The following is a 25,986-nucleotide window of genomic DNA, read 5'->3' as shown; positions in this document are numbered from 1 at the left end:
GTCTGATCTCTTGCCTCGTGCCCCTGCTTGTTTCATGATGATGATGATGATGATGATGATGATGATGATGATGTCATTGTCTTGGGCATGTCTTGGCAGAGAGGACACACGCCCCCCCATCTTTTCACCACTGACGTTAGCAGTGAAATCAAAGGGGGAGGGGAAGGTGCAGGGGTGGCTTGGGGTTTTTTGACTCAACTCGCATGTCTCCCACGCATTCACCCCCCCCCCCCCCCTCCCCCCCTCCTTGCTCTCCTGTGCTCTCTCACACTGCCTCACTGCTCTATTTTCCTTCCTCCTGTGCAGCCACAAATGTGCACGATGGTTCTCCAGTCTGCTGCTTTGTCACTTCTGTACTCCTCGCGTTGACTCTTTCTGTGCCTCGGCCAGCTTTGTACTACTAAAATGCACTAAAACTTCCCTGTCCATTACAGTACCTTTTACACACGTTTCTGTTCTTTGGAGCTGAATGGCACAAAAAATACTCATTAATCAACCAATACATTTTCAAGCCTTTCTGTGCCTTCCAGTCTCACATTCAGCTCAGTGGCTCCGAGAACATCTTTTTGGTAGCCTTGCAACACCGAGGTACTGTTGATCACCTGTTAGGTATCATGATGTCGAAATGTGAGCAGCCTGATGAAGATGACTATTTAAATACCAATTCTAATAGAACCAAGACATTTTTGGATGATTAATGGATTAAACACCTATTGTTAGAGAACAGCAAGTTGTGCGAAAAGTAGTCATATTTTCATTCCACGCAACAGATGGCAAGATTTTCCATGATATGAAAACTGCACTAGAGTGAAGAGTGTATCAGAGAGAGAGAGAGATGGTGAAGAGACCTTGCGCAGGCACAAAATGATTTGTCATTGGATCTTCAAGGTTATTGTTTCTGTCCCTAGAGTCCCTCCAGCACAGCATGCTAGCTTTTCATTCTCACCATGAAAATGAAGTTAGTGCCAGGCTTCCACTAGGCACTTTGAATCTATTTTTAACCCTAGTGAGGTTAAAGCATTTTGAGGGAAAAAGAGAGCGCAATCCATTTCGGAAAACAAAACATGACCTCTTCTTATTATGTGCACTGCTCTAAAACATCACATTTGTCATCACGTGTGGCAATTTTCAACACTGCTTTCAGCCATTTCAATTGGGCTGGTTGCAGCTGGCTGTCACACATCAAGCCACAATTGGTAACTATGGTTACCAACAGTATGTGGCATACAGCAGCTTTGTCTTTGCATTTGTTTTGCTTGGTCGAATCATCCCTCTATTACTCATCCCTGCTTGTAAAGTCTGGATCATGTGAAGAGTGGAGGTGCTGCGTATTTTGCGTATTTAATTCTTAAAATTAAATTCGCACTGTACTGCGAAAAGCGAGTGTGATATTCATTTTGTGTTGAGGTCGTTTTTCTACCACTAGATGGCATAATTGCATTTGTAAGACGTTGGTGACAGCTCAGTGCATTTTCTTTTCATATTAAGAATTATCTAATATTTAATATACAAGTAACTTGTGAAATTCTGCACATTTTTAAAATTGTAAAATACAACTTGACCCCAGTCTCCTCAAACACTATTAGTAGTATTATTAGAATTGCTACGAAAAGCTTCATGTTGATAAAGCATCAACTGAAGCAGGTTTACGTCCGTCGATCCAGGTCAGTACAGACAGTCCTTCTCAATGTGTGTATTTTTTTTTCCGAGGCGTCGCGTCTTAAAGCACTCATGGTGCAAACGCAAATTTCTAACGGTGCTTGCCTGCGGCTACACCAAAAGATAAAAAACTCCACCTATGCGAACAAATAGATAGCACTTGTGTTACAATAACCCTGTGCACGAAAATAGAGCCCTCAAAGTCTTTAGTAAGACAACCTAACCTGCTTAGTTTTTGGAATGTGGGAGGAAGCAGGAGAAAACCCATGCAAGAACAGAACATGAAAGAGAACAAATAAGGTTTGAATTTATTCAAGACACCTGAGGAAGCTGTTCATCAAACAAATTGGGAAGAATAAATGAAGCCCATAAGCGCGTGTCATGTCATCTGAATGAGAGCAATGATGGATCGCAAAGTGGAGAGAGCGACAAGGCCACTTATATGGGATGAAAGATGGCCTTGAGCAAGAAGAAAACCATTAAGGGCTCATAAGGATGGATTAAAGATGAAGTGAGCCAGCGCTGGAAACAAGAACTCTCGGCTTTCATTGCAGAGCGAGCTCTTTGTATTTCTTGAGCTACATCGTCAATCCTTTGTTTGTTTGTTTTTCCTTGTCAGACTGAGTAGCTTAATTTTCAAACAGAAACCTGAGCCAACATCCTACTTCAAGGTCTCATGTGGATGATACGGGACATGAATTCTGGAAAGCAATGCGAGTTTGTTGACACCTGCCCCACACGTGACTCGACGTTTCCCACCATTGTTTGTTCACAATATGGGCAAAAATATTGGAACACTTGACTATGACGCACACATACACACAAGAAGGGAACAGTGAACACACTGTCAGGGTGGGAGTCCTTCCTCCAGCTCGCCATTTTTATCTGGACTTGGAGCCAGCCGGACTTCATGGTGATGGGGCTGGAATCCCCCCCACCCTTTGCAGCTTCCATTAAATTGGGCTCCCCCTTTGGCTGTAATGAACAAGCTGCTGCCCACAGAGTTATGGCGGCTATCTTTGTGCATCTTTGTGAGCGTGCACTACCAGCAAGACCGTCAAACAGCGTTAGGGTTTCAAGCTTGTCTGTGTGTACGTGTTTGATGGTGTGACGCTGACAGGGAGAGTGGGGGCAGCCTGGTGCCAGAGGAGCCAGTGGGCGGGAATGCCTTCTGTTACTTTTTACTTCCAGGTCACTTAACATCACAAAGAGGTGGCTAGAGATGGACAACTTCTTTTTAAAAACCTGACCTCTCGTGCCCCCACCAAACACTTGCACATAGAGTGTTTCACAAAAATGAATTTTGGATTGCTTTTCATGGGACAACACCAAACGCCCAACAACCCAACACACACAGTGTACAACTTGTGTAACAAACAGCTATTAATGTTTGCCTCTGGCAACAAATGTGACTACACCCCTAAGTGAAAATTAACAAACTGTGCTCAAAGTGTAACCTAGGGTTTTTCCTGTGTACAAAATTCAGAGGCGGGCACCTCCACCTAATTTGCTTGCCACCTCCAGCCTGAACCACTGATGTTGCTCAACACAGTGCTCCATCTGTATTGATTGAGGTCGGCAGCAATGCATTGTAACCGCAGTTGCATTGTTGCGCAATTATGGAGGCGCTATATCAACAGGAGTTCACTGAGAAGATCTGAAACAACAACCGAAGAAGAAAGAGCTTTCTTTTTTTTCTTCTTTTTCCTTTATTTTACTATAATGTACTGAAAAAGAAACAGATCATGGAGCAGGCATTGCACACACCCATTTCCTGGTTGGAAAGCAGAGGTGGCGCGCTCCAGCCATCGTCAAAGTCATAAAAACACAGTATATACAATGAACAAAATAGTGTTTTACAACAACGCTGAATTATATTTATAATTTAATATGTACTAGTGGATGATTTTTTAAATAATTGTATTTTAAAAAATGCCAAAAATTAATGGCAACTTTGTATTCATATAATTTCTAATTTCTAGTCCCTGGTCATAAAATGGCTGCAGGAGGCCGGCCCATAATGGTATCGGTCACCGCCGCGAGTACCGATACCTTAAAATAAGGTCAGCAGCCTACAAATAGCAAAAATCCACGTGTAATTAAAAAGCATGTAGGCTATTGATTGATTGATTGATTGATTGATTGATTGAAGGCCATATGCTGTTTTCGAACTGTCACTGAAAGCAATCACACCTCACAGTTTGATAGATAGATAGATATGATGATGATGATGATGATATAAAGATGACGATGTGTGACATCAACTGCAAAATGAACTTTTATCCCAGTCAAAAGTTTAGCCGCGTATATGTTGTGCATGATGTTTAAATAGTGAATTGGTGGGAGGAAGATTTGTTTGGAAGGTGTAACTCACGGTATGGTTGTAGGCTAGCGGGCTAGCTAGCAAGAAGCTACAGCGCGCCATCTGGGTGTTCTATGACAATTTGGTGGCAGAAAACTCAATTTCAACCTTACGCCTGCTTATACCTAACACCAGTGCAGGGTTGACGGCTGGCCTAAGGCGACATATTTCGTTCATAAATATGTGAACAGCGGGCATCAAGCACTCTCAATCAATTAAATTCAATTCTATTGGACTGCACATGAACAATCGGGTGGACCGGCTCTTTCTAAATGCCTTCTTGGAGACTCTAGTGAGAAACTAGCCTGCAGCATTTATTGAGAATGAAAGAATCCACTGATTGGCTGTGATTGAAGTCGCTTGTGACTCCTCCAGCGGCGCAGCACTTTCACAGATTTCCTTTCCAACGGCAACATTAGCAGCATTGTGTCTAAAGCAGAGTTCCTGTATGCTAGGCACCCACCGCACAGGAAAATAGAACACATAGTGTCCCTCCACCTTTCATTTGAGGATGCTCCATTGGGTTTAGGTCTAGAGCAGAGGTGGGCAATCTCGGTCCTCGAGGGCCGGAGTCCTGCAGGTTTTGGAGGTTTCTCACTTCCAATACAAGCTGATTCCAATCAACAGGATCGTTATCAGGCTTATGCGGAGCTTGCTGATGAGCTGATCATATATCAGCTGTGTTGGAGAAGGGCAACATACAAAACCTGCAGGATTCCGGCCCTCGATGCCCACCTCTGGTCTAGAGACATGCTTGACCAGTCCATCACTTTTAGTCTTAGCTTTTATCGCAAGGCACTGGTCATCTTGGAGGTTTGTTCGGGGTTGTTATCATATTGGAATACTGCCCTGTGGCCCATTTCCGGAGGGAGGGGATCACACTCTGCTTGAACTGAACCTTCCCTCGTTTTACTGTAGGGCAAGACACACTTGTCTTTGTCTTGAAACCATGTCAACCACATTTTGAAAGTTTAGCGTCTGGACATGGTTACAGTAATCTGTGACTTCAGTTTGCTTGTCTTTGGCAAACTGTTTGCAGGCTTTTTTTTTAGAAGAGACTTCCTTCTGGGATGACAGCCAAACAAACCAATATGATGCCGTGACAAAGACAATCTCTGGATGAGACACGGTCCCTGTGCGCTCAAGTTCTTTGGTGAACCGGAGAGGCCAGTTCTGAGTGGAATCTGCCCTGTTTAACTTCTAAAAGGTCTTGGCCTCCGTGCTTTAGCTCATCTTTAGGGTGGTGGCAATATTATATCCTAAGCCATCTTTATGTAGAGCCACAATTGTCTTCTTCGGATCCTCATCGTTTTTTGTTTTTGTGTGTTTCTTGGCATCCAATGAAATGTCATTGACAAATTAGCATTTTGACAAACAGAAGAACTCTATTCACACTTCTAATTTCTGTTTTGTTTTGTTGGCCTACTTATAGGTAAAGACAGCAAATATATGCAGATTGTGTTGATTTTTGTTGCGGTCCAATTACAGATGTCGTTTGAAAGAAACCTCGAGAGCATGGCGCCGCTTTTATTGACTGGATCACATAAGCTCTTGGGAAATAGCCCCCCGCCCCCTCCTCCAAAATCCCCTCTTGCTGCTTCACAATCAAGGGGAGCTTATTTTCGACACACCTCCCAGGATGTGCAGCTGCCAGGTGTAGTTGTGAGCGAATGTGAGGCAGGTGCAGCCTGCAAATACGGAACATCGTCTGTGTTGCAGGCAGCTCTCGTGTCATGCAGAGTCTATTAGTTTTCTCACTGGGTACAATGTGAGCCCCGAGGGAAGAACACTACTCTGAAAGCAGCGTCCATGGGAGGAGTCTTACATAACCACTCGTATAATGTCAATGAAAACTGCTCATTTCAAAGGAGCATGAATAACTTGATGCAGTGTGATTCATTCTGCGTGTGAGCTTTGGTGTGGTCACAAAATTAGGTACTCCTGAAAGTTTGGCTTTCACAGTGGTCTTAGTGACCATTGTAGAGAGTTATAACTCAATGTTGAGTTTCTTTTAATTGTTGCGTTGATTTCATTCAATACCACTTTTTTCAAACCGACACCAATATTCAACTCTGGAGTATTCGCCGATACCAAATACCGATACCACTAGTACATAAAATTCCCCCAAAAAATAACAGATAATTTTCAAATGTATACCTATATATTCCAATATATATATATATATATTTTTTATTTTTATTTTTTTATTAATGGCAATTTCCTATCCCTCTAATTTCTAGTTCCTGACTGTAAAACGACCACAAAAGTGCCAATACCTTAAACTAAGGCTGGTATCGGCACTGATACCGAAATCTGGTATCGTCACCCATTCCTAGTTTGAATCCCTACTGAAACATGTATTGCTGTTTGTATTTGTGGTTGTAGTTTATATTATATGTATGTATGCACTGTAAAGAAAGTCTAAGCAGTAAGAAAGAAAGAAAGAAAGAAATATCAAGATGTTATTTACTGTATCCTGTCTTTTTTTAAAACTCAATATCAACATACAGTACATATTAGTAGGTTTAAATTCTGCTGCATTTAACAGTAGGTCACAGTTTGTGTTCTAAGGCAGGGATTTGCCTGTTGCTGTTAGCCTACCTTATATTCTTTTATGCCCCCCCACACACACACACCAACCCACTGAATGCAGCCCCTCTACTGTCAAAGCCAAACTTCTGATCCAAGAATCGCCCCTACAGTATTTATTCAAACACACTCACTCATAAAAGTGTATGCCGCTTCCCCTTCCATGAATGATTTCCCCCAATCCCATTGCAGTCTGAGCGTCTTGCCGCGCGCGCGCGCCTGTGTGGGGTGCGGGAGCGCGCAGCCAGCCAGTCAGCAGACCCAAACGCCGCTGAGTGACTGAGGTGAGGGGCGAACGAGCAGGAGAAGACGATGCATCTTTTACTTGCCTTTCACGCCACTCGGGCACCCCCCGGTGCCTCTTTATCGGCCTTACGGAGAGGACGACTCTGCTCGTTTGATTGATACTCGTCGATCATCTTAAACCAGACGGCTTTCTCCTTTGCTTAGGAAGACAAAGAGGAGTCCGGCGGAGGTGAATGTGTGTTGTCTCCAGGGCTATTCCATCATTTTTTGTAATGTTTATTTTTTATCGCGGCAGACTCCTTTTGCTCACTTTGGACTGTTGGACAGATACTGGGGAGCCACTTCTTGTGAGAATATGAACGCCTCGTGTGGCGAGTGAGCGGCTGGAAGGAAGCTCCGAACGTGTCTTCAAAGGTAAGAAACAAACAGCACCACACATGTCATGTCACTTCATTGATAAAATGCAAATGCTATATGATAATTGTTTAGTTGTAGAAGTCGAGTAGTAAGCTATAGGCGCCTGTCCAAACAGGTGGTGTCCTGCAGGCTGCATCCTATGTGAAGACACGTGAACGCAGCATTCCTGTATACATTGAGCTAATCTGACCTATTTGGCTGATTGCGTTCAAATCGATTTTTTTGTCCGATGCAAGATGAAAAATGACCCAGTTGAAAGGTTGAAATAACCCACTGACGGCACAGCACAGCACAATATCTGTAATTGCAACGTGCTGGGTCCAGGTCACTCCATCTGCTACAAATAAACCAGATAGTAACATTTGATCAGATAGCTGCTCTCTTGTTAGGAAATGTCCTCTCGGATACAAATGTATTCATTTATTTTAATTATTTTCTGGAGAGCCCTGACCAATATCACTGTGCTTGTACTGAACAAAATGAATGTAAACAATTGCAGTACATAGAGTACTCACATTTTGTTCCGCCTGATTGCGGTCTGAGGATATCTGATTCCTTGAACTGGTTTTCCTCTTCACGCAACTATATTATGCTGCTGCTGCTATTGTGTCACTTCAAGCACATAGTGTAAATACAGCAAAATAAAAATAAATAAATACATAAAAAGTACACCAGCAGTGAAACTACAGAAGCCATTTTTTCCCCACCAACAAATTCAAACAGTTCTCTCCTAATAAAAGGTCTCTGTCATTCTTCTGTTAAAGTACACAAAGGATAAATAATTACAGCACAATTGACATCTACTTCACTTCAATGTGATTGAAATCACTCCGTTTCAGTGACGGTTCTGTCTCATCTATGGCAAGAATGTTTTTGGGGGGCGGAGTTAGGATAATAAAGTGATGGCAACTCAGTGTTGCAAACTTTTAATTAGAACTATTAAGCAGTGTTTAACTAGTGACTTTATATGTTGTTACTGGAGACTTTCAGAGCTCATGAGACCCATTCCAGAGCAGATGTTCACCTGTGTCCGAACTGTGTACCACCACTGGCTAAATTAAGCCTCTGCTTACCTTTGGGCTTTGACATATGCACTACAGCGTAATCTGGATCTTCGGATCTTCGCCCAGCCTAGTTGCCAAGTCATGGGTGGAGAGATTCACTATGAGGGTGACATAGTGATTATGCAAATGAGCCCTACTGTTTTATAATAGGCAGAGGCGCTTTCATCAAAACTAGCAAGCAGCTCTTCAGGCTGTTTACAGGCTGTAATGAATGAATGGACAAGCGCCTCTTTCATTTGCAAAGGATATGCTGTGACTGGCCGCAACCTGATTAGCTGCACATCTTGAATCTAAAGGCTAATTGTGGCGCTATCAAGATTTGTATTCCCTTACGAGTATTCATTAATATGCAGTATCTCTGTCAAGTAGGTAAACACATGACGCCAGATCATTTAGGAGGAGTTACTCCTCTGCATTTAATGTTCTTCTCCACCAGGCACATCATTAGGAGTGTTATGTTACTACTATGAAAATGTAAAAGCGTGGACATGTCAGCAAGCGCAGCAGGGGACATTCATGTCAATGCAGAGGCCATTAGTGCACTGCGGAAAGAGTGGCTGTCATGCGGCCATGCAGGCTGCAGATCACGTGACGCGGGCGCGCGCACTGTTTCACGGGGCATGTGTGACATTTTGTGTGTCACACGTTTGCCTCGCTTATTTTGTGTTCACGCCGTGCTTTCCTTCACTTGAACACACAACACGTCGGCCGCATTTCACACGGTGCAGCAAGGGTCGCTTTTCTTTGTTTGAAGCTTGCTTGAATCACATTGTCATCTAAAAATGTTAGCAAACAAACAAAAACTCATTCGTTGGATTCCAACCTTTACTATCAACAAGAAGTGTATAGTGCTTAAAAAAAAAAAAATCAATTACAAAGTCACTGTTGTACATGTGTGTCAGTAAAGTTCCAGGGCTGGTGTCACTAATGGTATACATTAGGAGTGTCAAATTCATATTCAAGGCCGATAAACGATATTTGGAGCTGATATTCAGAGGAAAAAAATATTGGCGTCAGAATTTGTTAATATACAAATGCCAATCTAGACTTTGTTGTAATGTCTTAAAACATGTTTATTTAACTTATAATATGTAAAATGTTCAGGGAGCTCCCAAGGTTATCAGTACATCTTAAAAAGTAAAAATGGAAACTGAAACAAGTAAATACCATAGCTTTTTATTTTTTTCTACAGTAAATATTTTTTCCAAAATTTAAATATACCTGAAATCTTAAAGTTTCATATTTGTTTGTTTTAATGTTGAACAAAAACAAAAGGTTCAGAAGATTCCCAGGGTCAGCAGAATCTCTTATAAAGTTAACTGAAAATTTATATAAATAGTTCCCTGAGATTAACTCATTCACTACCATTGACGGCTATAAACGTCAAAAATTCATTTGAACTATTTCTATTAGTTAATTTTTTTCTACTTTTGTTTACAAGAGTATGAAAACCTAAAAAAAAGAATTATTGTACATTTAGAACACATATAAAATGTGTGATTAATCATGAGTTAACTATTGAAGTCATGCGATTAATTACAATTAAAGCGACTTAAAGATTATTACAAATTCGGGGCGTCAGGCGATTACATTTTTTAATCGTAATTAATCGCCTGACTTCACTAGTTAACTCACAATTAATCAAACATTTTATATCTGTTCTAAATGTACAATAACAAAAATGTAGGTTTTCATACTCTTGTTAACAAAAGTAGAAAAGAATGTTAAACTAATAGAAATAGTTCAAATTAATTTTTGACGTCTATAGCCGTCAATGGCAGTGAATGAGTTAAAATGGTTTTAGATTGACCTTTTATTGGCCGTCAAGTTTTTCTTATATATATATATATAGGAACTTGGAAAAAAAATCCTATCCAACACAGCGATGTTCTTCTTGGACAGGAACTGTCCGATGCTCAGGGCATTGTGAGTGAAGCAACCATTTTCCAGCTACAGCTCTCACCTCTTTTCACGCCTTGAAAGAAGCAAGCGCCACAGCAGTCTTTGCCAACATGCTGGTTATTCATCTGGCCCACATTAAAGAAGAAAACTTATAGCTTGTGGTTTGGGTTTGATATCTTTTGTGACAACCAGTCCTGGGCCTTTTCTGACACACCTCATATGTAAACATCACATCTATGAATATTCACATTGCCGTTGAATCAAATTCAGATTTTCCAGTCCAGTTGGTGGTCTGTGCTCAACTGAGTGCTATTTTAGCTGCCTAGCCTGTGGTGGTTATGATGATGATGATAATAAGGTAATAATCACAGTGCATGTTTTTCTAAATAACAGACTTGGAGAGATTCTAATGGTGGGACTGGTCGGCGTGTGTTCAGACGAAAGCCCCATCCGTGCCATTATGGCTTGCACTCTCAGCTTGAGGTAGCTTTACATAAACAGGAAGAAAGCCTCGGGTTACATGATGGAAAATTCAACGACTTCCTCTGAGAAGCTGGTCACGGTAACAAAGTGTTGACAACTGTCCCACAGGGATTGCAAGCACCGTATTGTATTCTGTATTCGCGTCTTTAATACATCATTATTAGTAGATCGTCATCTTGCACCTTGGCGTTGCCTTCACAGCAAAAGCTGCAAAGAAACTTGGGGAAAAAATTGCAGTTTATAAAACAAATAAAATGGGTGGAAGCTGCACACGAGCAGATTATTCACAGTGGTTGCTTTTGAACTCTAGTCTCATAGCCCAAGTCAATAAAAGCCAAAATGGTCTCGCTAACAGTTCAGAGGACTTTATGTTCATTGCAGGGAGTAAAAGCAAGCAGAGGCAATTAAATTCAAAGGGAAGAGTACCTCTGAGTACAATCCTCGGAATGTTTCCTCTGGATCATTTAATCAGGACGCATGTTCTATTTAATGACGTGTTCACCAGTAACTTCAATCAAATGTTTGCAGGATGGAACAGCCACTTGTCATATTTGTCAAGATGAATGCCTTTGGGACCTCACTCTTGTTTAATAATGAGCACACTGGGACGAAGGATTTGGTCACTTCTAAGCTTTCACATGCGAGTGCCTCAATTTCATATTAAAAATGTGTCTGAAATAAGTACAAACAGCAGACTTAAGCAACATTATGCTTTTAAAAAAAAATCTCTGTTGTTGTCTTGGCGAGTCCGCAACACCCGCTGTAGTTGTCTAACATTGGTGGATGTTGTATTAGCATTAGCATCAATGCCAACATTTCTGTCTGGTTTCGGGCTTGCCCAAAATTTATCCAACATGATTAATTTCAGCACAGGATTGTCACATGCTGAATGGCTTTTGTTATTATTTAGCAAGTAGGGATGTAACGATATCTTAACATCACGATACAATATTATCACAATATTGTGAGGAGGTTTACGGAAGCTCACAATACTGTATTAAAAACTCACTATAGTGTTAAAAAAAACTCATTTTGGGGAAAAAAGCACAATATTATTTTGTTCATAATAACAGTAGTGACAAAGAAATAGGCCTGGCCATTTATTTTATTGCCATGTGCTCCTATTGGCTTATCGGTGCAAAGCATCATGGTCTATGTAGTTCTCAATGCTGTGTTTGGCCAAAGCACGTGAAAAGTGTTTTTTTTGATGGAGATGTTGAAAAATATTTGCTGGTATGACTGATTTATAAGAATGATAACCGCAGCAGTGGCCAAAACATGACTAATTAGAATTAAAATGCACTCATTAACAAACCGCCAGAGGGTGCTGGAACTTCACAAATGAAAGATCGCCTTTTTAACAGATGCACTGCTTTTAATATTGTGACAGGATGACAATGATATCGTGGCAATTTTAATATTGCGATATTGTGATATTGCCGTTATTGTTACATGCCTATTTACATATATATACAAAAGGCAAGTACATTCAGTCACTTGCCTTTTTGTCTTTGGACAAGGGATGTTCTGAAGGCCTTTTTCAAAACCACGGTTGTGGTGAAGTTTTGTGTGGAAGTAGCTCAGCTTCCCAATGGGGTTGTTTTTCCAACAAACTAGTTGAGACTGACTCAACAGCACCTCTGATGGTTGTTGCCAAGTCATGATGTTAATTTGTGGCATTTTCACACTGAACATGCATTTTTATAACCACGTCAGGGTTAGTGGGGGGGAAATTATGGTGGAAACATCGTAACGATAAGAACTGAACACAAGCAGCTTTTCGATCACATTGTGCTATTTTGAAAAGGATAAGACAGCAAACCACACGTGTTTTGCCTTCACTCAAGAGGGGGAAGACAGGATGTCCTTTACTCCAAATAACAAGATGACATCATGGAGAAATTACACCATAAATGACAGCACTTTGCCCAGGGGACTCAAGTCTCAAGTAAGTGTCTCCAGCTGCTAAAGAAGGATCATAATTCAGGTACGTGCTTTTCTGAAGCATGTTTTGCAAGCGGGTCACTTGCGTACATGGAAAGAAGCGGGTCGTTTGGCTGGTTGTGACATTCTTTGTTTGGAGTCTCAAAGGGCGGATACAATTAATAAGAATCCTAATGGCGCTTAATTACTTGTGAGCCTAATTTAGATCATGGGTGCAATGTGATCACGCAGAATTGAATTGGGTGGCAGATTAAATAAGAAGGTCTTTCCTCCCAAACCTCTCAAAATCATGCCCCTCGGCCCCTGTTAGTCTCTTTGCGGGACAGTGGGTTAACAAGCCGGTCCTGCGCATGATTGGTTATGCATGAAGGCTCCTCTGCTGGACTCTGATAACAAGCTAATGAGCACCAGATTGATTGTGTGCTGACCTCCGAGGGCCGACCTAATCCCTTCTCCTGTGAAGGAGAGCCCTTCTGTGTCTGTGTATGTGGGTGGCATTGTGCACCACATGAAAACTTGCAATCCCACCCTTCTTCCTCGACATTGAAGTATCTTTGCAGTGTACTCTTAAATAGTTGATAATTATCCCTTCTGCTGCCATAAAATGCCTCTGGTAATTCATCTTCCTACAGCTGGCAACATAATGTAATGTTAATTGTCTTTTAAAACATTTCGAAATGGACAGGCTCTGTGAAGTCAGGTTTACACATTCCGATTTATAATATACTGACAGTTTTTTTTTTAAGTGGGGGAAAAACACTTACTCCTGTAATAGCGTGAACTGTACTCAAGATGACCAACATGGCACACAACAAACATAATGATATCTCCACTGAGATAGATATCCAGATGTCACGTGACTATTTTTCTATACACCCCCTCCCCCACTTTTCTCTGAAGTCATTCTTCACCATCGTCTGTTCTCAGTGATTCTGTTATCATTTAGCACTTGGAAGTTGGAGAGAGAAAAGTCTTGTAATTGTCAGTGCTCCTTCTTGGAGGCGGCAAAATATTTGGCTTGGAGGCCCAGGGAATTGTGGGCGATCAAGCTGTTAGTTCAAATAAGCGAAGTGCGCATTACGTTTGCGCATGCGTGGAGAAAAAAAAGAAGCAAGGCTACCAACTAGCCGTCATTTGAATGGCGGAGATTAGTGGTGACAGTCTTTGGGTAACTGTACACCTTACACTGCAAAAAGGACTGTAGAAATGTTAAGAAAAATATAGTAAAATAAGAAAATTAATACTTCAAATAAGCAAAATTATCTGCCAATAGAACAAGAAAATTTTACTTAAATTTACCTGTAAGATTTTGAAAAATAAGAAAATAATAATAGGCCCATATCAACCACTGCGGTCTTGAAAATAGTATTTTCAGACTAAAAACCAGTAATATCGACTTTTTTTAAGCTGTAATAAATAGAACCATTTTTTTTTAAATACATGAGTATTTTTTATTTTTTATTCCAGTTGGATAACTTAGCCGGAGTGTCAAGCAGGGAGGGAACAGGTCCCATTTTCTTAGTCATGACCTAGCTAGGAATTGAACCCACAACCTTCAAGTCTGAGGGTAGGCACTCTACTAATAGACCACTGATCTGGTACATACTATTCATGTTTACAATACATTACATAAAAAACAGCAACGTTTCAGCGTTTGAAATGTTAGAAATCAGAGCTCATTCCTTTGGATCCAATTCATTTTCAATGACCGTATGGTAGTTTAGCCTACCCACAATGCACTACGCCTGCTACCCATAATGCACCATGCAGTCGAGATGCGCACTTCCCTTATAGAAAGAAGGCTATCAGTCAAGACTTTAAATTCAAGCTCTGCTTCTTGCTCCACTGCTGCTACACAAGGCATTGTATGAGCCAAGTAAGGACATGAAGTCACGTTGCTATCAGTCATACACTTTGGAGTGGTAAACACTAATGTGGTTAGTGCTTTTAGGATGTTTACAAGCAGTGTGATAATAGTAAGTGTCAGCCATAGCAGCCACCCGCAATGTCATTAATGACTTCGACATCCGGCACTTTGCGTTCTCTCTTCTTGCTATGCGGTTGTTCATTACAAGAAGACGAGCTCTGGATGAGTCACCTTTTGTGTCATTTCGGGCAACCAGTTCACCGTGTGCATTGTATCTAGCTCCACCAAATAAGTACCCAATCATTGCTAATTTGCTACATAATTTAAGAGGAAATTGTAGTGCAGATAGTTGACGAGAGTTATCAATGCTTGTGTAGTGGTTCACACGTTTGCTTTTCACACAACAGTCTATCTCTGAGTGTCCCAGGTGCTAGCTAGTTAGCTCCCTAGCTAGCTCCTATGGTGCTCATTTACCTGCTAGCTAGCTAGCATCAGGGGCTAAAGCCAAACTGTGGCAGGGTTTTTACTTTCTGGACCAGCATTTGCCACCTCTGCATGCCAAAATAAAAAGACAATACATATATACATACTTTGTCATATAATGTATCTGGTTGGGAAGTGTGTGGTCTCCTGTGCTGTTTCTTTGACAGGAGATGCAACGTACAAAACTCATCATCGTAGATTCCTTAACTCGGAGGACTTTTTGATGCTTTTGCTGTATCTGCTTGTTAGATTTTCTGCATCAAGCTGTGCTGAAGCAGCTCAGACCCTCGCAAGCACCTGGGGACCCCTCGATCAAAGCAGGGTTTTTTTTTTGTGTGTGGTTGTTACATCCCCTGCCTGGTTTGATGTATTGAATGCTTTGTCATTGTTGTTGTTTTTTAACATGGTCTGTGTGATTGCTTTGATTGTCTCCATAGTGAATATTGGGTCGAGTCGCTTGTTTTGTTTTTAATCTCATCTTTTGTTTGAACTATGTCAATTTTCTGTTTGTTTTGAGGCTCAATTAAGCTTTGCAGTTCAAATACTTGACCAGAGAGAAATGTTTTTGTTAGATAAGTTAATTGGGGTGATCCAACTACGGAGTGTTTGTTTGCTAAAATTATATGTATACAATTTGATGTAGCTATGACATCATTTCAATTTGTGTTGATAGTGGGTGTTGAGCAGTCACTTTTTCTTTAATATTTCCCATTTGGAGCCACAGTATTTTGGGCAAATTGTAAAAGTGGATGCTGTGGTGTGTGTAATTTTGTGAACTGTTACTGCAGTGTGATGCAGCAAATTGTGATTGATTATTTGCACAATTGTGCTCAATTTGCTATCCTGAATGAGTACTGCTGGACTGGAAGTTCATGTTGTTTTAAGTATAGAGAGATAGTATAGATAGTTTTTGTGTCTATTATCTGTTGACTGGTGCTTCTCGTCTTTCAAGCAACAACAGACTGTAACTGCTATATGACCCCCCTCCCCCAAATGTAGACTACACCCTGGACTGATTGCCAGTTAATCATCGGGCACCCTGAGACAGACAACACTCACAGTCACTGAGTAGGAACCAAGAGTGCCTGCCTGCCTGCATGGAAGTCTGGAAAATGAACCACGACACCATCAATGCTTCCCTTCTGCAAACACTGGTTGTGGTGATGATGCTGATGAGGTCATTTTCAGTGTCCCCTCTCAGGGGTGCTGCCCACAGCCCGCAGCACATGAGTGTTTGGACAAGCCAAAAGACAGAGAATGAATGTGACAACATGCCCTGGCTGTGTGGCAAGCATTTTTCACCCATAGAGGGAGGGACATCATTGTACTGTATATCTTCTGGTGCTTTGGCTCGCGTTGTGTAGTAAATCGGGTTGTAAAAGTAGACCTTCGGCAGCAGTCATACTTAGAGTTTGTGCACGATTGTCTATAGCTTGTTGTGACAACATTTTATTCTATTTTGCTAAGCTCCACTCACACCCGTAGCTCACAGTTATTTTCATTAACACTTTACTATCTGTGATTTAGCTGTGCTTTAACAGGCTGCAATATGTGAAAAAAAAATGTGCAAATGAGAATATGCTCAGTTTGTAATCATATGAACACAAGCAAATATTTTATTTTTCCCCCCGTTAGATCAAATAGCACTTTCAATTAGTGCAGTCACTATCGAATGTTTTTAGAATTGATTAATCTATCAACTATTCAATTGATTAATCGACTTATTGGATTCATTTTAATTTTGTGTTAAAATGTATTGCAAAATCACTTTTTCCCTGATTACTATTTATTAACCAGTGATTGATGGTTATTTTGTACTTCGTATTCATATAGTGATTGAAAAAAGAAGGGGGATTGATGTTGTACTATGTTACCGGTTCAGTCATTGTTTTCCAAAGTAAAAATATTTTTTTGTAATGTCTTATTTTGATTAAGCAAAGATGATAATCAGTCTTTTATGAAAGACTACAGAAATCAGTGAACAATTAAAATTAAAATCAGAGGATTTGGAAAAATTGTAATTAAAAAATGGCTCCAATGGATTACTCGATTATTAACCCCTTCAGAACCGCAGCATTTTTATTTTATTTTATTTTTTACTGATTTTTGACTCTTACCCCACATAAGAACAGGGGGGAAAATTGGAGTTTTCTCATGTTTTTATTTGTTATAGTGGACACCAGGATAGTATGGCTCTAACGTGTTTTTACATGAATATCATGCAAATCAACTTGCGATTGTGATTGGTTAGCTAGGATCCAATCATGAACCAGAAGTGTTGACATCATCCAAATTATGCATTAACAAGTATGTCATGTCCACTGCAATCATCTATGGGTCCAAGGGGTAAAACTAGTTGTTGATTAATTTGATAATGGGGGTGTTTTTTTTCCTGTACTAGAATAAAATGTACTTGCACATCCCCTACAGTAGGTGGCAGTGACACTATCATTGTCTGAGAGAGAGCAAGGAGTATTAGTTCCTCTGCAGAGGTGCACTAACAACATATTTATATAAAATTATTATATTTATTGTCGAGATAGAGAGTTGGGGTGGGGGGAACGCAAATTTCTTTTTTGCTGCGGTGCTTTCACAGAATTAAGTTAATCACAGGCCTTTTAAATTGTGACACGTGTGTGCTGACACCAATTCAACATGAGTTTGAATGCGGCATGTTAATTCTGAATACAGCCAGATATAATACATCCCAGTTATAAAAGGGTGTGTATACTTATTCAACCACATTATCCCAGTTGTTTATTACCGCTTCCCCTCTCTGATTTTTTATTTTTATTTTTTAATAGACTAGGTTTTAGGTCACATTAATTGTGTAACATGTTTTAAAATTATTTATTATTGAATTCGTCAATTTTTTTTAAATATCCCAAAACCCTGGCATTCGAATGGGTGTGTAGACTTTCTATATGCACTGCTGCAGTGGCAGTTTAATTCTTGGATGTTGCTTGCGGCTCTTTTGAAAATAGCCCTGCTGACTGATCACTCTTGTGTCTGAAGCACGACCAATGAATGACTTTCTGTATTAACTGCAATAAAGTGTGGTGATTCACGTAATTAGTTGACTGGGAAGAAGGATTATGTCTGATGAAGGATTATTTTCAATTGGATTGGATAATGGCATTTGATTGCATAACCGCCCCCTCTCTGTTTCTGATCCCCAGGCAATTGGCCCGGATCTGCCCGCCTCTCCCACTTGCCTCCCACTGCGTCGCCCCGCCGCCGTGTCCTCGCCCCGCTGTGGCCTTCCCATGGAGAGTGCACGCCCACCCATGTAGGATGCCTGCCTCGTCCCACGCCCTGCGTCCCCTCCTGCCCGTCACCACCTCCTCCTTCTCCTCGCGCGCGCCCGCTCTTGCCAACAGTTCATTGCGGCCCCCAAGGCTGTGCCCCGCCCTTCTCCAACATGGTGGATGACGTCATCAACGCCAACACGTTGGCTTGGCTGGTGTGCTCGGGCGTGTCCATCCTGGCCAACACGTGGAGCATCCTCAGCGTCAGCGCCAAGCAGAAGAAGTGGAAGCCGCTGGAGTTCCTCATCTGCACGCTGGCCGGGACGCACATCCTCAACATGGCCATCCCCATCACCATGTACTGCGTCATAACGCTGCGCCGTCAGCACTCCAACTACGAGTGGAACGAGGGTTTGTGTAAGGTGTTTGTGTCCACCTTCTACACCCTCACGCTGGTCACTTGCTTCTCCGTCACATCGCTTTCTTACCACCGCATGTGGATGGTACGCTGGCCTGTCAACTACAGGTGAGGCACATATGATTCATGTTCTGATTCAGATGACTTTATTAGATACCTAAAAGGGCAATCCTCCCAGTTATAATTCTTAAGTTGCCTTTTAGCGCCTCAGTTTTGTCTTGTTATGAGAATGCTGACAAGCCCATTCCACTTCTTTAAACTAATCAATATTTAAAATATTCCCCAAATTCGGGTAATTTAGGAAACTATTTTCCACATTTAAAAAAAATGCATAGTTTCCCCACAATTGTACATTTTTCCACATAAAAAATTCAAGTGAATGAGCCATTCTACAAAATAATCCTTATCTTTGACATTCTAACTTTAACCTCTTCAGCTCATTCAGTACATCTTGTGCTCTTTTTTTTTCACATAAAAAAAATGGTCACACAAAAAAAATTACATTTCCATGACATCCCAAACAACTCATTCCAACATCAAAATGTTCAGCTCATTCACAACATATATGGAGCTATTATAATATTCTCCAAATTCATAACAAAATTCCCAAATTAAGAGCTATTTAGTCATTCTTCAAACCATTCTAACTAAGTTCAATATTCCAATCATTTAATTAATTACACAGCAATTCAGAATCTATACGCTATAGTTGCAAAAATGTCATTCTCTAGTTTATTTCTACTGTTGTCTTTGTGTACTTTAAATGTTATACACACCATCAAAAACTAAGTACGCCTCATCAATCAAGGGTGGAACTAAATACTTTGGAGAGCTATGGTATATGATTCCAACGTAGTGGGAGCATTTCAACATGAATGTTACCTGAACCTGTTTTACAGTTGGGTACAGTCCATAAAATTGCACTGCAACGGGTGCTAACACAATACAATAGGTCCCCAACCACCAGGCCAATTTGGACCGGGCTGCACAGTTGAAAGAATAAAAAAACGTACTGTACTTTCGATTAATTGATTAGTCAAGGCTTTAAAAAATATTTTATTTTGAAAAGTGACCGGATTCTCTCTGTTTACGACGGACTTATGACGCATGTCAAGATGCTAATTATCTCAGTCGCGTAGCGCTGATGCTAATCGACAAGTTAGCAAAATGAGTTTAAAAAAACAGACATATTTGGAACATGAGAGACATTACAGGAGCCTATGACCAAGAAGAAAAAGAAAGGCGCATGGACTTACAGCTACAGGTGATTCCCACGCATGATGCGAGATGGCGAGCGGCTCTTAATTTAACGTTATGGTGAGTGAGTTACTCGGACTTTAGATTTGTTCTGCGTTGCCTTGTTATGTTGGCGCATTTAAGGGGGGCGCTGCTAATATAGTTACATAAAAATGTGGCTTCACATTTATTGTTGTATCTACTCCAGTTTTTGTGTTGCTCGTATCATTCATACGCAATTACCATAGTGACCTTACCATTTTAAAGCGTTATGTAAATACGCGTAGCTGGGAAATGCGCAAACTCCAGCACATAAAAAGACTTGGGAATGGCAAAACGTTGTAGTCCTGAGAATAACCTTCTCAGATGGGTACACAGTCTGTATTAAGTGACACTACTCTGCAGCCAATGCTTCTGTTAGAGCTCACACGGCGTAACAATATTCCACAAGGAGCATCTGCCAGCTCTGGCTTTCAGCTACATTTGGCTCCAGACAAGAAGCGATATTAGCAAAGTGACACTGAATAATAAAGATTCCCGTTACCAGACATGATCTTGCAGTAACACAATTTGGCCTTGCAAGACTCCCAAGACATCTGCTGTTCACACATAGATGCTTGCTTTGCAATAACATTGGGATTTTTATGTTAGTCACTTTTCAGACCGTATGGGTGTATTTTGTTTAGGCCGGTATTTGTTATACTACATATTTTCTCAAGATAGTTTATCATAGGATGTCTGTTGTGGGTGGTGTTTTAGCAATGATAGTTGCTTCAAATTGAAGCCTTTTGCTCTTATATAATTATTATGCTATTGGGGCAGATGTATGAAAGCTCGCCTTGAGGCACTCCTCAAATGTCTTTGCTTTGCTGCAGACCATCTGTGAAATGATGATCATTTACATTTTCATTTTGGGGTTAACATGCGCTATGAACTTGGGATTGAGTTTTGCAGACCGACAAGCTTATTGTGTGTTGAGATGTGCACAAAGCGGTTTTGTGATACGTGGTAATGATGATCAGGATATCTCCCTGTCACTCTGATGATGAGAAGCAAAGAATGAGTGTGCTTAATGCATTTACAGTTAGCCCGGCCAATTTGGTAGCGCTGTTGAGACAAACACTCAAACACTATAACACTCACATACTGATGTGATAGCAAACTGGCCACAACATTAGGTACAACCCGCACAACCAAATCAGTCCCAGCACAAAAGTTGTATTTGTTTTAGTCAGAAAAGTCATTTAAAAACCTACCAAGATTTTTAAATGTATTATGTATGTTTGAAGATAATTGCTGAAAATATGTGAAAAGACAGAACTATATGGAGCTAGTGCTAAATAGTGCAGTTATAGCTTGAAAGAGTTCACCATATCAGTCGTCCTGGATTTTTGGGCGTGGCTAAAATGGCACGACTCCCTCCTGCCCCACTACATATGAACGGAGTGCCGCATCTGTGGTTGTCCGGCGCAATTGCGACTTGCGTATTTTTATTTTCGCTCTGCCCATTTCTGCTACAGCATGCAAGTTAGCTAGCTATTCCGACACTCTTGGATGGCACAGAACAACTCTGTGTCTTTGTTTGAATGTGCCCGTTGCCCACCCACCGGCCAAGAGGAACCCCAAGAATCCGGTTAGCTTGCGGGATAGCTGGTGGCTAGCACCTCGTCGCAGCATGTAATGTCCCAGGATGACTGTGTGGCAAAAATTGCAGCCATTACATTTTCGCGGCTCAAACATTTAGTGACATGTAGGAAAAAGACGGATGTTAGTCGTTAGTTGGGATGTTCGATACCTCTTTTCTAGGTTGCGAACCGGCAACCTGCTGCTTACAGGGCAAGCACACTAACTACTACACCATTCTTTCAGCTACGTTTAGCAGCGCAAACGTTTACACAAGCATCAGCCAGAGGGGTTTTAAGACGGCCAATTGTCATTGCACTTTGGTTTTGCAAATTTGAAGGATAATTGATTGCTTTGAATTGATTTGGACAGAATGTTTACTGATAAAGGCTACTTTTGTCAATATCCAATGGAGGTCTTAGAGAAAGTGAGCGTGCGTTTACTCCGGCAAAGGCGGTGCGGGGGTGGATCTGCACCTAGTGATGACGTCAAAAAGTGCCAACAGCTCGTTTTCTCAGGTTGGGAGCGGCTAATGCTTGTAAAGCAGAATGACGTAGAATTTCTCATAGAGGGCCGAATGGAGGAAATCACCACTTGTTCCTGTTTTTGGTAAAGAATTAGTATGTTAACATGGCTAGAAGCTCCAAAAAGTAGATTTTTCACATTGTGAACTTGTGTCCCTTTAAATTGTTGAGCTTAATGAAGACTTACAGTATGTGCTCTCTACAGGAGCCCCCTGTGGCGGTCAATAAATGCAAAATAACCATTTCAGCCTTTAGTAACTGTATGGCACCGTTCTATTTTTAGCACCGCAGCACAACGTTAATGAGGCAATTAAGCACGCGGCAACCATAAACGAGGCAATTAAACACGGCAAAGTTACGTGAGCTACATACATATAAGACATTGAACTCCAGATATCGGTGATATTACTCACAACAAGAGTACTTACTTCTTCTCAGTAACGCACGCCCAAATGACGCTGCCGGAAGTAATGAACTGAACAAGTGTTACCTCATAATGAGACGCAGGAAACGAACGAGACGGAACAAAACGTTTGTTCTTTTTGACAGTTTCTGACTGCAAAATGGCCACAAGAGCAAGCAAGGGCCAATACCAGTATCGATAACCGTCGCGAGTACCGATACCATGAAATACTCGCCCATCCCTACTTGTTAGTTCATTTGCTTTACAGTGGTTTCCATCGTACAACGTATCGATAAATATGTTAGTTACCTTGTCCAGTCATAATAGGAACAGCTCACATAATTGTACAGGGCTGTTTTATAACATTGCGAACCACAAAAATAAACATAGTTAAATTAATTAGGAATTGCTGACTGCTAATCGAAGCTGAACATTGATGCTAGCATAATGTCAGATACAGCTCTTATATTATATTTTGTCCCATTCGTGCCACCTTTCACTTCCCTTCTGATCGGCATTGTACTCGCCAATTCATTTGAATATTCATCAGTTGTTGTGTTGCAAAGACGCCATGTAAATACTGTTCGTTTTTCATTCTAATGCCTCCATATTTGCCCTGCTGAGCAAGCATGGCTGCCTTGTCGCTGACATTAACACACACTGAAGGCCTGAATAATGAATTTCAACCTTGTAGTTGGGCTGCTGCTCTCTCACAGCGTTCACTGCCCTTTGCAACGCTCATTCACGCAACATATTCAAGCTGCTTAGTGATGTAATCTCTCGGCTATAGGAACTGGAGGCATATTGAGGAAAGACGAGCGTTATTGCTCACAGTGCCTTCGCACAAAGCTGCAGAAGCTACTGCTGCCTTTCATTTTGCAACCATGTATGTAAAATAATCCTTTAAAAATGGATTAGGACATGGAAACAACAATATTTTGATTTGTTTGTGTATATATTTATTGATGTTGATGTTTTGTAGCTTTTTCAGAGGATTTTAGCAAGTGGAAATATTAGACAGGCAACATTTATTCCCGTTCTGGTGATTAGGTATGTGGTGTTTTCTGTAATAATGCAGCACACTTGTACACTCAATTATATTTATTAATTAACAGTCATTTATTGATCATCTCAATATTAGTCCTTCCCTTTCTTTCCAGATATTTTCCACTATAGAAAGACTTTCTTAAAAAAAAACAAAAAAACATGTAGCCAATTTATGTTGAGAAATACATTGAGGGCGGGGGGGGGGGGGGGGGGGGTCATATGTTAAGTCAAAAAAAGGTTGCCTTTGCCTTTATGTCATTTCTAATAAAAACAATCTTTATTCTTGAACGTCACTGTTAAAATCAACTTCCAATACAGTAAAGTGGCAAAATGGCGTGTCATTTTTATCTTAAGCAGGATTCTCAGCATTTGCTGAATGTAACGTTTAAAGTAACTTGTAATTTTAGTTACTTTTAAAATCAAGTAAACAGTAAAGTAGCTAAGTTACTTTTAAAAGTAATTAATAAAGTAACCATGTTACTTTTTCAAGGTAACTGTGGCAACACTGGTTAAATAATAACGGAAAAAAATATATTTTTTAAATTATATTATTATGCGACAAATGCCTCTCTAAGAAATATTCTAACATTCCCAGCGACATTTTGACCAACATTTTGTCTTTCTTCAATGGTGGCTGAAACAATGGATAGTTGCAGAGTAATATATGTACATCTATGATTCAATTTCAGTTTCCATCATATTTTGTTTGTAGGTGGTCATAATAACTCCCCATACTTCTACTTTGTCCTATATTGCTGAAGTCCAGACTTTAATAGGAACATCCGTCACTCGCTGTTGTATTTCAGGTATACAGTATGTGTGCGAGAGAAAAGAGCCATTGCCAAAGGACACAAAAACATTTAGCAAAATATGTGGCTGCAACAATATACTTGGAGATGTGAGGACCACCAAATCCCTCTGCACAGATGACAAATTGACCATAAGATGTGAAACACAATTTTTTTGCCATCAGTGAAGAGCTCTTACTTCACTCGAGCATTCAACTTCAATTTATCTAAGAGACGGCTGTGCAGTGTTTTCAGCATGTTTTCCACACTACAAGGATGCCACAGTACTCAGTATTACTTTTACAATAATCCTGTCAAAAAAAAAAGTAATAGGTAGTGCGGTGCTTCTTCTTGATCGTGTTTCCTTTACTATCACTAATAAGTTAGCTGTGTCGCTGTTGACATCTTTACCACACACACACACACACACACACACACACACACAAAAAAGACATCTCTACCACAACCTGCCACCCCCCCCCCCCCCCCCAAAAAAAACCCTCAACTTGTAAAATATACAAATGCAGTAAACCCTCGCTATTTGCTTCCCAATTTTTTTTTACTGCCTTTTCACCATACAATGTAAGTGTTATGGGACCGTTCAGAGAAATTTTACAGTTCTGGTTCTCCATGTGATGTTAAAACAATGTCGATACACTTCTGCAAATATAGCAGGGCCTTTACTTTTTATGTATTTGATGTGTTTAATTCTTTTATTGACCACAATCTTAATTCAAAACACTCGCATGACGTCTAAAATAATAGTATGTAATAGGAGATGTGGTTTTCTTTGCAGAGGATAAAGAAAATATGCCTGTGAGTATGATGATATTGTGTGTTTGCTTTAGCCCATCAATGACATTAATCATTATATGTTAGCATTAAGCTAGTGGATTTAAAGGCAAAGTTATGTGGTTGTTTTAAATACACATGTAGTTCTGATGGTTTTATGTTACGTAATCGTAAACTCTTCACTGGTAGCGGCATTAAACAGCTTGAAGCCAGTTTTTTTTTTTTTTAAGAATTGTTCACTAGTGAGTTGAGTTTGCTGCCACCATCTAGTACTGGTATCTTGAATTTTGGCTTACAAGTCAAAGCAAGGTGGGCTACTTGCGTTTCCTATACTAAATTGTATGTTTGTGTTTCCAGGCTGAGCAACACTAAGAAGCAGGCGGTGCACACAGTAATGGGGATCTGGATGGTCTCATTCATTCTGTCCACGCTTCCAGCAGTGGGCTGGCACGACACCATCGACCGCTTCTACACCTCCGACTGCCGATTTATTGTGACAGAGATCGGCCTGGGGTTTGGGGTTTGCTTCCTGCTCTTGATTGGCGGTAGCGTGACTATGGGTGTGATCTGCATCGGCATTGCTCTCTTCCAGACCTTCTCCATTCAGGCAGGCCACAAAGCGGACAAGAACAAGTTCAATGTCCCCACCATTGTGGTGGAGGACGCTCAGGGCAAGCGCAGGTCCTCCATCGATGGGTCGGAACCGCTCAAGACATCGCTGCAGATCACGTACCTGATCAGCGGCATTGTCTTCATCTATGACTTTCTCACCGGCTTCCCCATACTGGTGAGTTTGCAAATCATCGTTCCCCGTTGAAGTGAAAGGAAATGCATTTCATCCAAACTGAGAACAGCATAATAAAAAAATTATAAAAAATTGCACTCAGCAGT

At 40.8% G+C, this 25,986-nt stretch overlaps 1 protein-coding gene across 5 annotated transcripts in view; it reads left to right on the top strand.

Annotated features, from left to right (window-relative positions):
- Positions 1–6,844: 6,844 nt before the first annotated feature.
- The window catches only part of gpr153 (G protein-coupled receptor 153), a 34,789-nt gene continuing 15,647 nt past the window's right edge, over positions 6,845–25,986 (top strand). Inside the window, exons 1-4 of one of the 5 annotated variants that reach the window (XM_086068622.1) lie at positions 6,845–7,085; positions 7,184–7,270; positions 18,196–18,790; positions 25,453–25,882. In XM_086068622.1, the coding sequence (XP_085924748.1) occupies positions 18,438–18,790; positions 25,453–25,882 (783 nt within the window). In that variant the 5' untranslated portion in view covers positions 6,845–7,085; positions 7,184–7,270; positions 18,196–18,437. Of the gene's footprint in view, positions 7,271–18,195; positions 18,791–19,805; positions 20,000–25,452; positions 25,883–25,986 lie in introns of those variants that run through there. The other 4 variants (XM_086068620.1, XM_086068621.1, XR_015094072.1 and 1 more) reach the window with 4 other exon arrangements.

This window comes from Leptonotus elevatus, chromosome 2, assembly GCF_054856555.1.
Source record: "Leptonotus elevatus isolate MCC_2025b chromosome 2, RoL_Lele_1.0, whole genome shotgun sequence".
NCBI classification, from domain to species: Eukaryota; Metazoa; Chordata; class Actinopteri; order Syngnathiformes; family Syngnathidae; genus Leptonotus; species Leptonotus elevatus.
This window is presented reverse-complemented; position numbering and strand designations above follow the sequence as displayed.